This window comes from Sparus aurata, chromosome 2 (genome assembly GCF_900880675.1).
Source record: "Sparus aurata chromosome 2, fSpaAur1.1, whole genome shotgun sequence".
NCBI classification, from domain to species: Eukaryota; Metazoa; Chordata; class Actinopteri; order Spariformes; family Sparidae; genus Sparus; species Sparus aurata.
Genome location: NC_044188.1, coordinates 3,443,403 through 3,458,944, shown reverse-complemented (window position 1 = coordinate 3,458,944; position 15,542 = coordinate 3,443,403). Strand labels below are relative to the sequence as shown.

The 15,542-nt window shown below is 43.2% G+C and overlaps 1 protein-coding gene across 1 annotated transcript in view; it reads right to left on the bottom strand.

The window, feature by feature from the left end:
- Positions 1-1,594: 1,594 nt before the first annotated feature.
- The window catches only part of LOC115576080 (mitogen-activated protein kinase kinase kinase kinase 5), a 28,874-nt gene continuing 14,926 nt past the window's right edge, over positions 1,595-15,542 (bottom strand). The window contains 31 exon segments of the mRNA XM_075488166.1: positions 1,595-2,273; positions 2,364-2,490; positions 2,573-2,659; positions 3,345-3,413; positions 3,514-3,691; positions 4,610-4,713; positions 4,951-5,009; positions 5,130-5,232; positions 5,430-5,490; positions 5,726-5,802; positions 5,899-5,977; positions 7,001-7,042; positions 7,164-7,202; positions 7,204-7,265; positions 7,583-7,742; positions 8,977-9,022; positions 9,119-9,139; positions 9,299-9,340; positions 9,432-9,478; positions 9,948-10,000; positions 10,900-10,981; positions 11,110-11,226; positions 11,509-11,590; positions 11,821-11,883; positions 12,285-12,416; positions 12,878-12,950; positions 13,368-13,410; positions 13,606-13,653; positions 13,877-13,932; positions 15,028-15,092; positions 15,181-15,271. Of these exon segments, the coding sequence (XP_075344281.1) occupies positions 2,177-2,273; positions 2,364-2,490; positions 2,573-2,659; positions 3,345-3,413; positions 3,514-3,691; positions 4,610-4,713; positions 4,951-5,009; positions 5,130-5,232; positions 5,430-5,490; positions 5,726-5,802; positions 5,899-5,977; positions 7,001-7,042; positions 7,164-7,202; positions 7,204-7,265; positions 7,583-7,742; positions 8,977-9,022; positions 9,119-9,139; positions 9,299-9,340; positions 9,432-9,478; positions 9,948-10,000; positions 10,900-10,981; positions 11,110-11,226; positions 11,509-11,590; positions 11,821-11,883; positions 12,285-12,416; positions 12,878-12,950; positions 13,368-13,410; positions 13,606-13,653; positions 13,877-13,932; positions 15,028-15,092; positions 15,181-15,271 (2,405 nt within the window). The 3' untranslated portion in view covers positions 1,595-2,176.

Genomic DNA, 15,542 nt, shown 5'->3' with positions numbered 1-15,542 from the left:
TAACTGCAACCAAATCTACCCTCGGGTACAAATAAAGTTACCTTACCTTACCTGACCTTACCTTTATTATTATCATTTTTCCAAGCTAACGGCCTCCAAACACCTGAAAAATCTGTACAGCATCAGCCCTCATCAGTTGGAGCCCCTCTGCATCAACAAGGGCTTCACAGTAACACAGACAAATGTAGCTGGTTTTCAAATCAACATGAAATTTGACTTTTTTTTGTAGCTAACTTAATTTCTCCTTGATAGACTGTGAGTCATTTGGACCACATTGTGAAAACATCACAAGATGTGATAAAGTAGGACTATGCCGAGCATCATGGACACTACAACCACATCCCTCCCAACAGCAGCTGGTATGTAGTACGTCTTAAAATCAAAAGGTAGTTATATTACATTTTAAAGAGAGGTTTCTGCGTCTCACCTTGAAACCCAGCCTCCCATGAAATTCTTGGTCTAAATATAACGTTTGTTATGAATGGCATAATACATGTAAAAAAAACATTTTATTTTTTATTTAGCTCAACTATGTCCTGGATACCAAAAGGCCAGAAGCAACTGGCAACTGTAACTCACACACCAAAATGACCAGCAGGTGGCGCTATTACCAACACAGAACCGTTTTTGCCAAATAACTCCATCATAACATGTCGCACAAGTATTTTTTTGGCCTTTATGGCTTTATTGATAGTGCAGCTGAAGAAGGAGACAGGAAACGGGGTGAGAGAGAGGGGGAGTGACACGCAGCAAATGGTTCCCAGGCCGGGAGTCAAACCCAGGTCCGCTGCAGCGAGGATGAAACCTCTGTACGTGTGAAGCCTGCTCTAACAACTGAGCTGAACTGTGCCCCATGTCGCACATTTTTAAACCTTACATCTACAGGTTCCCTGAATTAAGCTGGATTGTGTAGTGTAGGCCACGCCCACTTTCACGGTAAATTTTCATTCGCAAAATCACAGAAAATGAAAAAACCTACTTTTTCGAACTCCTCCTAGGCGATTTGACCAATTCGCACCAAACTTTGCGTGTAGCATTTCTGGACCCTCCTGACAAAATGTTATCCAAAGAATTGCGATAGCCCAATAGGTGGCGCTTTTATGGCTAAATGACGAAAGAACAGCTTGACTGTCTTCTCTTTTCAATGGACAGGCTTTCTCGACCAGAGGGCAGTGCTTCATTGCTAATGGATACAAACCTCTGTTCAACAGTCTATAGGGTCACACAGTGTAGTCCTCTCATTATTTGTTCTTTATGTAGATTGCAGGGACTTCTTCTGACTTCAGCGTATATAATTGAATACCAGCGGGCCACCGAACTATCAAGAAAGAACTTCCTCAACAGAAGTCGTTGCATGAACAAGCTGCAACAGTAGCATGCCCTGACGCCTGTGGACTGCGAGGGCCCGTTCATCACTGCTTGCAGCTTTAATGTTTATCTTTATGTGTGTTTTTTTAATGTATTAAAGATAAGTCTCAGCTTCTTCAGCTGCTGTAACGCTGCTTTACTGTGAAGCTCCAAAAATGTTTTGTTGACTACGAAACTCGAGGGTCAGTAGATGATTTCATTCTTGGGATGAAAACTTTTCCTTTAATGAACTTTCACATTTTATTAACGGCAACACAATTTATCCGGTGATCTCTCAGTCATTACAGTTAACCTCATCTTGTGGTAATTAACTTTATTACAGTGTAACGGCAGTAAAAAAGTGTGTATTTTATATCCAACACTGACATTAAACAACTCAGGTAACATGACACACACTGAGCGGCAGCAGTGCTGCTCGGCTCTGGTCCTTCATGCTTGTTTGTGGCATCGTCATATATTTCGGTCACTGCAGGCGGCTGCGTCTGTGATCGACAATAATGTGGAAGAAGAAGAAATACTCCCCTTTAGTGTCAGAGGAGGACCTTCCTTCACCATCCACTGAGGGTTTTCTCAGCTGCCTGGATTCTGGAGATTGTTCTGGATCTCACAAACCAAGTCGAGATTAACATAAATAAGAGCAGGCTTTCCCAGAGACTGAGGAACAAACGCTTTAACACAAGGAGACACACACATCTCCTCTCCTCCCATCAGAAAATGAAATACTGTGGCAGTGACACTTCCATGCCAGTCAAAGTTAATAATCATGGAGGTTCTTCCCATGATGCCTTGTGCCAGCAGACAAGGGGAGTCAGGGTAGCATGACGTAGTTCTCAGCAATTTCCAGGACGTAGAGGTTGGACATCCCCGACTGGTCCTCGGTCTGACGCGTCTCCAAAACAACCATCCTGCAGCGAGAAGAGGAGGATGTCAAGCTCATGAAGAACACAGCGGCGCCTGCAGAAGACACTACAGCAGCGAGCGAACACCTGTCGTACCTGTCTGACTGCACCAGTCTGTAGATCTTCCTGTGGTCTGTGAGTTCCTCCAGCACCTCATTGAAGTCTTGTCTTCTTCTCTGCCAGCCATGACGCCAAACGGCCAACAGCGTGTCCTCAAAATACACTGGACAGACAGAGAGAGAGAGTCAGTGCTGAGCTGTAATCATCTGGAAAATCTACCTTCACCTGTCAGCGGATGTTCTCACCTATAGACTCAACATCATGAGAGAAGGTGTTGTCATGTGGCCACTTGCTCTTCAGCTCCCCGTCCAGACCGACTATATGAACCGACTCTGTGGAGGAGAGAGACTCAGTGTGAGGCAGTGATGCGCACCCCCCCTCGTGGCCCAATTGTTGAAAAACGCTCTAAAGTGCCCTCCTGGGAGCCAAAACGTGCGCTAAAGTGCCCTCTTGGGAGCCAAAAAAGCGTGCTAAAGTGCCCTCTTGGTTGGCAAAACACACTAAACTGCCCTCTTGGCTGGTTAAAACATGATAAACTGCCCTCTTGGTAGCCAAAACACTTGCTAAAGTGCCCTCTTGGTAGCCAAAACACTCGCTAAAGTGCCCTCTTGGGAGCCAAAATGAGTGCTAAAGTGCCCTCTTGGGAGCCAAAACACTTGCTAAAGTGCCCTCTTGGGAGCCCAAACATGCGCTAAAGTGCCCTCTTGGGAGCCAAAACGAGTGCTGAAGTGCCCTTCTTTTTGCCCCTGCCCTTCAAAAAGTCTGTGCACACCACTGGTGTGAGGATATCGAAATCTTTCACCTTTATAGGAACATTTCTTGGTTGTTGTACTACACGTTGGAACCAGATGGAAACAAAAAAGCCTAGAAAAGTAAGATCACATCTAAACACCAAAAACTTTTTGTGACGTTGGTAATTCCCATCTTCAGTGTCGTATCAGTGTCTTGCAAAGTTGAAAATAAATAAAATAATCCCACGATTCACTGCAACCCAACACGTGACACTCGGTTACTTACTTTCTATGAGGACGAGCAGCGAGCTACTGTCCAGCTGGTTGACTTGAACCACATCCGGGCAAGGTTTCTCTGTAAGAGCACACACACAGACACGACAACAACAACATCATGAACAACAACTAAAACAATAACCCTTTATAATGGTCATTATGATGCAGTATGAACCTACCCAGACCAGAGTTGGTGAACCAGGACGTGTTGGAGTTCAGGTTGATGTATTCTACAGCGACCGGCAGGTTTGGGCTCGTCCCCCGAGACACGCCGATGCACACCAGCGGGTACTCCTGCTGCGGCACCACCACCATCTCAAACACCCGCACAGGGTTGGGCAGGGGGAAGTCAAAATGCTGCAGGCGAGAGAGCGAGACGGTGTCAGTCGGGAGTGTAATCTCATTTTAAGTGTTTTTGGAGCTGGAACTGTGGGCTTTTCATCTCACACAGGTTAAGTGTTTCATTCAAGGACACTTAAACCTGCAACCCTTCAGCCACAGCGTGGTGTTTAACTGAGGCCACCAACGAGTCTATTTTCAAAACCATAAAGACTTTATGGTTCAAAGCTAACTCGTAAATTTAATAGAGGCAATAAAATGCTTCATTTTCCCGCCAGGAGTCTTTTTATTAGCTGCTGTCCGTGTTAACAGTCCAATAAAAGGGGTGAAAAACAGAAGACAGACAAAGTTACAGAGATAAGCTTCTATACATCATCTTAACCCGAACACATCGCTGTAGCATCCTTAATTAATATCCTGTTTAGTATTTTTTTTTCTTTATCACAGTATGGTTCAGAGTTACGACTGTTATCTATCATTTTGAACTTTGATTTTAGATTTTCAGTTCGGAAAAAACTGTGTTGAGGAAGCTTTACTGCAGCAACATGATGCTAGGTTACATTCAACAGGTAATTCAAGGTGCTGTACACATTTTAATTAATTGTCTGTCCACACAATCTGCAGCTGTAATGACGGATCAATCGTAGGACCTGGTTAGAAGAGAGAAAGTCTGAGATTCGGATTTTAAAATGCACGGAAATGGACTTTTATTTGTAGGAAATTTGAAGCAGGATTTGATTTAAAGTGTCAGAACTTGAAGGAACTGTTGGACCGGTTTGATCTCCTGACGATATTAATAAATACTCCACATTTCCTTACTAAAGGTTCACAGATGTCACTGATTCACCTGAATAAGCTGCTCCACCTTTGCCCCCCCCGTCTGAGAACTGAATCAGTCGTGTACAGAACATTTTTAAAGGCTTCACACACTCTCACCTTGATGAGCATGAACTTGTGCATGGGCTCGTACCACTGCAGCAGCACGACGCTGGCCTCCAGACCGCAGCACAGGAACACACAGCCTCGATGTGCGTTACCTGCTGATAGCAGATTCAGTTCAGTCAGCACTGACAAATCTGAAATCTGCCTGTTTTAGTCTTCACAGTGTTTTTTAAAAAATCCTAAATCGAGCATGCATTTGACTTGGTTTCAAACACGAAGCAGAGACAGCTCACACACACTGCTGCAGTGTCGGGAATGAATGCACAATACACACAACACAACTATATGTATAATAAATACTTAAACATTATTTATTGATTGCTTTCTTGTCTCACCAACTGAGCAGGTCTTGCAGCCTTTGGTATCAGGTATTTTACACGTCACTGCACATTTCCTGAAGACAGAAATGAATAAGAAAGTTTTTTAATTGGCACGAGCACATGTGGCGTTCTGAGACGAAATTATAAAACCAAACGAGAGAGAGAGAAAGAGAGAGAAAAGAGTCCGGTGTTACCGTGGTAACAGCCTGTGAGTCGGCAAGGCAACCATCCTCTGGTCCTTCCGAGCCTGTTCGTACAACTCCTTCAGCGAATGGGAGTGAAGCTGCGACGATTTACCTGCGAACAGAATCAGATTAGAAAAGTTACATTTTTTTTTCAGCTGCTTCATCCTGCAGCCATCACAGGGTGAAGAGACGCAGACGGACAAACTCTCACATCAAAGAATGTTCTTAAAAACCCGTCCGCTACTTTGTTTGCATCTCCTCAACGCCACTTTAGCCACTCAGCTAAATGAGCATCTTCTTTTAATTTACCTGATACAGACATGAGGACGTTATTAATGGTGTAGACCCAGGTACACTTCCCCGGATACAACTGAAAGAGAAGGAGAAGAAATCCATTTATTAACTGCTTGTTTACTTCTCCAGCGTCTCTTTCAAAAGCTCTTCTTCTACTTTTCAAGCTTTCTGTAGCAACAGAGCTCTTTGAGGCTGCTTGGAAAAGCCTCACATCCAATAACGAGCCTCTGAAATATCTTTAATATTCTGCTCTGGGATTCTCTGCTGTTCACAAAACACTAAAGCAGCTCTGTATTAATCAGAGGTCGTACCAGCTCCATCGTGGCCTCGGAGCCGTTCAGGTTCAGGGTGTAGATTCCCTCCTCAGCTGCCAGGATCAGATGCTGGTCTGAGGAGAGAGAGAGAGGAAACACGAGCTGGTCAGACGGATGAAACACCAGTTTGATAAGATTGATTTAATGTGAGCTTTACTCAGTGACACAACCTTTGGTCGCTGAGTTTTCCCAGGATGTGGCGGAGTTCACTTTAAGAGGACAGCCATGGAAGATCTTTTTAAAGTAGACCTGGAGAGACAGAAGTAGTTTATATAAAAACCTCTGCGTGAGATCTCATAGCTTTTATCTGCTTAATCTACAAATAAACACATGCAGCACTCCTACAGCTTCAGCGGTAAAGGTCAACGAAACAACACAACGAAACTGTGGTTATCATAAAACCACAGGGTCGACATTTAAACATCTGATCTTTGAATTATGTGTTATTAGTTCTTTATATAGAAGCGACATGTTTATATGTCTTCGTCTAACTTTGATAGCCTGAAAAATACGTGGTTAGAAATGGTGGTTAAACATAAATGTGCAGAAGGGTGCAAATATGTGGAAAATGTTTTCAAGAATATCTTGCAAAATATAATGAATGTACATTTCTTAAAACACACTGCTAATATATACTGATATGTATCTTTTACATTGCAACAACATTAATTAATATTTTCAAACATAAGCTTGTGTCAACGCTTCATAAATGTGGAATTACAAAGTAAAAACAATGTTTAATCGGTATAAATGATGACAGAACACCTGGGATGTCAATATATTAGATCTACATCTATAGGAAATATATTTAAATATAACAATTTGTGTGTATTGATCATCTGTGTGTTAACAATACATAAATATTAGACCTTGTGAATGTTTTTACAGGCACACGTGTCTGAACTTCTTCTGTTCCTCATCTTATACATTATTCATCAATATGGTTTAAAAAAAATAAGTATGAAAGCATCTCTTCAAAATAAACATCATGAAAAAGTTTCATAAAAAGAAACATTTCGCTGTTAATATTTAAAAAGTTTGAGTTACACAACCGTTCTGTCTGCTGGGGCTCCGTGAATCTTTGATGCCGATCTCAGAATCACATCCAGCCTCATTATTTTAAACTCTGGATATTATGGTGAATACAGATCCTGCCGAATTAAACTCTGCACACACATGAAGCATCAAACACACAACACAACGACTCAGACACTCAGCGGGAGAGTTGACATGAAGGCAGGACAAGTTTTGTTGGAAGAATCAGAAACTCACAGGAGGTTTCTTCATGACGGGGCTCGCACAGTCTGCAGGGTCCTGAGAACAAAACAGAGAACCTCATGATCACTGTGACGAGGGGAGGATGTGGATAGTCGAAGAGGAAATGGAAAGACGAGCGACTCCTTTTGCTTCACTAGAAATTTCTCGTCTTCCGTACCTTTACGGCGGGTTGTCGTCTGCGTATGCCTTTAGGGGGGGAGCTCAGGAGGAAGCAGGTCTGCCGGGTTCTCATTGAACTGGACAGGTAACGACGCAGGATCTGGTTCACAAAACACATCAGAACACCAAATAAGAAATGGTGTGGTATCATTTGCATGATATTCATATAAAAAGGCATGTGTTTTCTTGTTATTGATGCTAAAAAACAAATCCATGGACTGATTATTCGTCTTTTTTTGGGTGAGTGTGATGACTGAGGATGAAAAACAAACTAACACCTGAAGTGTTTCCTGTTTATGGATTGAAGATGAGGATTATTTGCATTTATATTATCCTATAAAAGCAAAAACATACTCATGTTTGTAGCTAACATGTTCCTTTAGCTGTGATGTCGTGCTGTGACCCTGAACGTCTCACCTGAGTGTCGTGATGTTCGCGGTCGTGGCGTCGGTCTGACGTGCGTCCCGCTGGAGGTCCTGATGAGAGGCGAGGGGGCGTACAGAGTGGTTTGGTAGGGTTTCCTCGCCCGGTCGTCCTCCCCGGCCATGCTTTCCTCCGAGCTGGTCCGCGCTTTGGGCTGCACACACAGAAAACATAAAGACACGGTGATGCTCTCATGTCAAACACTTTAAAATGTCAGACCGAGAGAAAGTCTGACGGGATTCAGGGCTCATTAGCTGAGATAGGAACTGAATCTGTGACCGTCACTGCAGCTGTAGAGACGTTTGTTAATCAGTTACACACAAGTTTCCTTTTAAATGTGAAAATGCTTCAGGAAAACACTAAGTTAACATGATAAACTACTAATTATAATAATCAATACAGCTGCTAACCAAAGCTGCAAGCGACTAATCAGAAAAGTCCAAATTCTTCTTCTAAACTGAATATCTTTGTGTTGTGGACAAAACGAGACATTCAAGGACGCCATCGACATATTTCACCAAATTCGGACATTTTATAGACATGCTAACGAATAAATAATACAAAGCAATTCAAATTGGGTGTTGGATCAGTGGTGTGCACAAGGGCAGGGGGGCAATTTCCCCCGCTCGTGGCCCAATTGTTGAAAAACACGCGCTAAAGTGCCCTCTTAGGAGCCAAAACGCATACTAAAGTTCCCTCCTGGGATCCAAAATGTACGCTAAAGTGCCCTCCTGGGAGCCAAAACGCATACTAAAGTGCCCTCCTGGGGTCCAAAACGCATGCTAAAGTGCCCTCTTGGGAGCCAAAACGCATGCTAAAGTGCCCTCTTGGGAGCCAAAACGCGTGCTAAAGTGCTCTCCTGGGAGCCAAAACGCATACTAAAGTGCTCTCCTGGGAGCCAAAACGCATACTAAAGTGCCCTCCTGGGAGCCAAAACGCATACTAAAGTGCTCTCCTGGGAGCCAAAACGCATACTAAAGTGTCCTCCTGGGATCCAAAACGCATACTAAAGTGCCCTCCTGGGAGCCAAAACGCGTGCTTAAGTGGCCTCCTGGGATCCAAAATGTACACTAAAGTGCCCTCTTGGGAGCCAAAACGCGCGCTAAAGTGCCATCTTGGTTGGCAAAACACACTAAACTGCCACCTTGGCTGGTTAAAACATGATAAACGGCCCTCTTGGGTGGCAAAAATGCTCGCTAAAGTGCCTTCTTGGAAGCCAAAACGTGCACTAAAGTGCCCTTGTTTTCGCTCCTGCCCTTCAAAAAGTCTGTGCACGCCACTGTGTTGGATATTGTAAAAAAATACACTGTCACTGTAAAAAGCACACGTATCAAACTATGTGTCGTGTATAGAGTTTAGTAATCGTCTCTTGTCCTGTTAATAATCACCTTCGGAGGAAGTGGAGGTGGAGTTTCATCATCTGGCAGGATGAGACTGTTGGCAGAGAGAGTGTTGCTTCAGTCTGGTGTGTGTTCAATGATGACAAATACACATTAATGCAGATGTGAGTTTTGCGGACACTCGGCTCACCTTGTGGACTGCATCGTAGGGCTGAGGTGGACCGACGGCAGAGAGAAAGAGTCAGTGCAAACATGGAAATGACAAAACACTCCGATCCTCTGAACTTACTCTGAACATTACATATTAGTCGTAGGCTGGATTTAATCATTAATATGCTGTATTTATATGTACTGTGTGAGGTTTTCTTACATGTCCACATCGTCATAGTCATCGTCTGAGTCTGTGTCCCTGCTGGAGAGAAAAGAGAAAAGAGAGGTTAGAAACTTCATCAGGATATTTAATGTGTCTCCACGTCTGTGATGGTTCTAAATGACCCGGTTACCTCACTGGACTCTTGCTGCTGCCGGTCGACCCCGGAGACGGCCTCAACTGTAAAACAATGGCAATATTTGTTTAAAAAAACAGAGAAACAGTCGATATCTTTAAACTAATATCTGTAAAACAGACGACCCGACAGCCACATATTACCACCAGCGCTCTATTTGTTGTGTTAAATTACTGTTTTTGCGTGATAATTATAAGCTGTGTGCTCAGATTGATGCTGGAGAGACGACAGAGACGTCCTGAACACAGAGTTCACCTCTCGCTCTCGCTCTTATTGACTGTTACAGGACGTCACACAATCAGTTCTGTTGACTTTTCTCTGATTGTGATGTGAGAATAAAAACAACATTGACTTTGCGGCGCTGACAGAGAGAGAGAGAGGCTGCACGCTCCACCAGCTGCGCCCTCTACGTACTCCGATACACCACAAATACTACAACACAACACACACCCCGTGGCATCGATCAGTGTGTGTGTTTGTGCTGTCGTCACATTAAATGCGTCCTCAGCTTACCGTTGTGTTGGGCGAGTCTGTGTTGACGGGCCTCCGAGTGTAGATCTGTTCCACTGAGCAAACACAAGCAGAAAAACATTTAACACAGCGACACTTTTCACATTAAACCTCTGAGTCATTTTCACTTGGCAGAATACACGTCTATTATTTCACCGGTGTGATTATCATCCAATAAACACAGAGCAGCAGCGAGGGGTGAAACCAATGTGCCAAGACATCAGGATGAGTGAAACGATGCGATCGCTGCGATATTAAAACATCTTCAATTATACTGACAGCTCAGATGAAGATGAAGCGCCGGGAACAAAAGTAATGGCCAAGAAAATGATTCATTAAGTTGAGAGAGCTCAGGTGAAAAGAAATATCTGTCTGTGTTACGGTTTGGCAAACAAGGTGAGGACACGAATGAAAGACAACACACAGGAAGCAGGACGGGGGGAGAAAAGTTGACAGACACGGAAAAAACAAGAATCCAGGTAAAACGAAACTGAGTCATAGAGACAAAGTAGCAACAAAAGAGCTTAAAAGAAAGTGCAAAGTACAAATCAATGAACACACAGGAACGAAAACCAGACAGGAGTACAAGGAACAAACCGACAACACACACTAATGAGGGGATGCGGTGCAGGTGGAGTGAGGCTGGATTAAAGGACAGGTGAGGGAAAGGGATGGAAAAACACTGGAAGGAGGGAAAACAACACCGAGGGAGGAACTGACAAGCAACACGCGACAGATCACGACACTCTCTCTGTAAAGGCGTTTAAACACTTTACGTATCAGCAAGATTGTGCGGCTGTAAACAGATTTACATTATCACATTATCTCCAGCAGATTTCCTCATTTTTGCTGTCAGGAAACACTGAACTGTTGACTTGTAGAAGTCGAGCAGGAAACTCGGCATCTTGCATAAAAAAATAAGTCAGTTCAAGTGAGGGAGCGTTTGTTTTCTTACAGCTTATGTCAGAGCTCGTCCTCTCCGCCCGGTTGTGTTTGTTGACAGACTGGATCCTCTTCAAAGATCCCGGCAGCGCCACCTTTGAATCATCAAAGACAACAGGATTCATTCAGAGTCTGCGATCCCGGGACGAAGACGAAGACGAAGACGAAGGTGAATTAAGACAACATGCAAAGTTTGACGCCACACGGCTGAATCGTGACCGACCTCCATCTCTTCGTCCTCCGTCATCAGGCAGCTCTTCAGTTTCTCAGGGTTTCTAAACTTTTCCAGCAGGTCCAGGGTCAGCTCCTGGTTCAGGCACTGCTGGGTCAAAAACATGTGCTGCACAGAGGAAGAGAGGAGACACAGGAAGCAAAGGAATGAAAGAAAGAGAGAGAGACAATCAGTACAGATTAGTCCGGTCCAAAATAAAGAGAGAAACCAGACGAGACGTGGTGACAGTCAGTCTGAGGTTTCCCAATACAAGAAGACTGAATGTTGTTTTAATCCTGCAATAACTGATTTTCTGGCCACTTGGGGGCAACAGAAAGAGAAACAAAGCTCTAATACATTTATCATCATTACGCATTTTAGACTCAGTAAAAGTTTGTGAGCAGTTCTGACCGAGAGCATCTTGGAGGCGCTGGGTCTCTTCTTTGGGTTCCTCACCAACATGGCCTTTACAAAGTTATAAAACATGGAGGACCTGCAGACAGGAAGCAGCAAATTAAAACACAGAGCTGATATAAGATACGATATAATCCACACACACTTTACACACACAATGATTGATTATATTTAGATCTCACAGTTAAACACCAGTGGGAATCTTTCTTCTCTCTTCTCCACATATAGATAATTGATAAATGTAAATATATACAAAGAAAACGAATTCCTATAATGTACAATAGTGTTGTAGTGAGGTTTTTTATTTACCATTTGGACTTGTCCTTCAGTTTGGGGGGCTGGTAGCCGCTCTTGGACATGAGAAACAAAACCCTGCAGGAAACAACGCAGCAGATCAGTGAGAATCTCTGTCGCACACCAGATTCACTTCGTAGGCTGAACTATAACCGCGGTGTGTGTTGTGCTGTGTTCAGCAGAATAAGGAGGGTCGTGTGTGTGTGTGTGTGTGTGTGTGTGTGTGTGTGTGTGTGTGTGTGCATGTAGGAAACCAGTGATTACATGCATGAACATACAGACAGTTTGCTGGAGACGTGGGTGGTGGAAACAAGACCTGTTGCTGTTTCGGTGGGAGTTTGTGTGTCGAGACAAAAATCAGATGACTTCACAGTGTTTCTGCTCCATATATACATCTCTGCTCGTGTGTGTGTGTGTGTGTGTGTGTGTGTGTGCAGAGGGGTTCACACTCAGATATGTGTGCTTCACTGTGTATTTACCGCAGCGGGTGGACATCGAACAGCGGTGGCTGCAGCTCTGCCAGCTCTATGGCCGTGATGCCCACAGACCAGATGTCACAAAGTTCATTGTAGCCGCCTTTAATCTCCACGGCTGCAACCTCTGGTGCCATCCTGAGGACAGGAGGGGAACAACAGGGCATCTTAACGTCACAGATACTGCAGCATGGAGAACCAGTCAGAGAGAAATACTCTCATCGGATGAGTTGAAGCATCAAACTTCAGAGATTATCGAGTCTCGTCAGATAAAAACAGAAACATAAAGAAAAGGAATCTTATTATGAAATCTTATCTAAATCAAACCAAATACTTCTTGAATGCTGCTCACATGTAACTACAGTAAACGTCTTTACTTGTCGTATGACCAACAGTAACGATGGACAAATCTTGTTCTCAGGCTCCGACAACAACCACAAAATGTGTTTAGAAAAAATAATCACACGCCATCAAGAAAAAGGAAAAAAGGAATCAGAGACACACAGAGAAATATAAACAGGTTAACATTAAATAAAAGCAGTATAAAGGTCAAGCGGCAAAGTTTATAATAAATGTAAACATCTGTGTTTTAATCTCACCAATATGGCGTCCCGATGAAGGACATCCGCCGGGCCAGCGTGGCCGTGATCTGAGCTGAGATCCCGAAATCAGCTGCACGACAGACGAAACAAAAAATATGAATGATGTCTGAACTGAACTGAACCTTCTTGATGTCACACAGTTTTTACATCCTTGAATACAAATTAAAATAGTTTTTTCGACGTTTGCCTTCAGAGCTCCTGCTGCAAACCAACAGGCACGTCTCCAGAGCAGAAACCCACTTTGTGTATGAATAAATCACAGTGTCCCTTCAGGGTTATTCAGTTTTATATTGTGCATTCCCCTGAGCAGACTTTTGCTTTTGAATGAAAGAATACTCTGCAGCTGATTAGTAAGAACTGGATGCAGACACATTCAGTTAACGTACAAAACAAGCAGACATCAGAGACGTGTTAATGGAGTTGTTACTCTTGCAGCGAGTGACTCATGTTAACCACACGGTGCAGCGCACAGCAAACATCCACCTACCCAGCTTGACCTCGCCCTGGTCGTTGAGGAGGATGTTGGCACCCTGGAGGCAAAAAAAGAGGGCGAGACAAACATCAACACAGACACGACCACGGAGACGTCTCATGATCCTTTAACCCACTCGGTGATCTTTAACTGAACCCACGCAGGATGGAAATCAAACACACTCTCAAAGTCTCATTTGAAGTTCATTATGAATCCCTGTTGTGTTTCCTCTTAAGTGTCTGCTCGTGCTCACCTTTATATCTCTATGGATTTTCTTCTGTGCATGCAGGTAGTCCAGACCCTGTTCACACACACACACACACACACACACACACACACACAGCAATAATTATAAAACTGACTGCTGGGTTTTTCTTTGCATCGACTAACACGGGGAACAAAATAGCTGCTGAAGTGGGTGTTTGTCCTCTGATCATCATAACGTCGGCAGCAGCGTGTTTTCAGATGATCAATAATGAAACTTCAGTTACAAATGTGTCAAAGTCGTCAGTAGGTGATCGTACCTGGAGCATCTCCCTGCAGGTGTAGGCGATCTGCGGCTCAGACAGAGGTCCAGTCACTGTGGAGCACACTTCAGTGTTACAACACTTTAATGGAGACGCAGCATTTAGAAAACTAAACGTGTAATAAAGAGAACGACAGTAACGAGCTTCAAACATCACGTTTCCTGACATTCAGTGCCGAGGAACAAACATCTTACAACTGGTGCTGATCCAGTCTGACTTACACAGAGACAGTTTAAAGGATGATTGCAGGTTTTTACAACCTCAGTCCGACTTTTCTTAATTTGAATATGAAAACATTTGACTGACTAACTTTAATGGAGAGGCACACTAACTTGAGGGCCATAAATAACTTGAGGTCCATAAATAACTTGAGGTCAATATTAACTAAACGATTTAAACCGCTATCATCATTTGAAAACAGACCCGACCGTGTCTGCGGCTCCCTTAAACAAACTGTTTGCACTGCAGTCACACTGTCCCTCAGTCTCTACACTGACACTGGTGACTGAAATATCAGATCTGTTTATTAACGTAAAGGATTTACAGCAAAAACATTGATGACATTGATCTCTTGTCTCTGCAGGACTCAGATCCAAACATCCAAAGTGCTAACACGTTACTACCAGTAATACTAATTGTATAAATCTGTGTTGAAAAAGAGCGTTCAAAAGTCATGCTTGAGTAAAAGTAAAAAATATCTTTTTAAAACATCTAAAATCTAAAAAGTAAAAGTAAGTTACTCGTATATTTACATGTGCGTAGATACTGATCATCAGAATCAGTGATTGTTTTATCAGGTTGCTGATTAAATAGATTTAATTTAAACTGTTTGGCTCTGACGCAGGATGTAATCTGCAATCTGCAAAGTAACTTAAGTCATCAGATGTGAAGTGGAGTAGAAGTATAAAGTAGCAGAACATGGAAATACTCTCAAAATATCGGTCAACTTTTTTGGTCTTGATTCGTAAAAGCACCAAATCTCAGCGTAGCAAAGATTATAACTCCCTGTAGACACATTATTGTCGGTTTTAGAAGGTCAGTCAGGTCATAAAAATATGATGTAATGCCACTTCAATCCTTTATCGAGTTTAAATTAAGTTCCCTCACGGTCGGTTCTTCAAATATCGGCCATACGAACACTGACTCACCGTGGTAGATGTCCTGCAGGGATCCTCCTCCACAGAACTCCATACAGATCCACAGTTTATTAGCCCTGCAGATGGAGGAGGAAGCCTGTAAGTTAACGACCGTATCTGCGATTAATAACAGAGGGAGAGGAAACACAGAAGCAGACAGCTCACCGTATGTAGCTGCCATAATACGCCACGATGTTGGGATGTTTGCAGCTCTTCACGATGACGATTTCCTGCTGGATGATGGAAAAATCGTCCTCTGTGGAGACAAAGGGACACAAAACACACGTGTTGGTAATATCACATTAGGTGTAGGTGTTCATCAAACTGATCCATTACTTCCTACAGTGGGATGTCCTCCACTGTAAACATCTGTCAGCATGTCTTTAAAATAACATCACAATGTTTTTATGCCACATTGCAATTCACAATTTATATCTTGATATTTCTAAATCCCCTCAAAAGCATTTGAAACCAGAAAAAGAGAATTAATTATCATGATATTACGATATAATACTGATATATTTCTC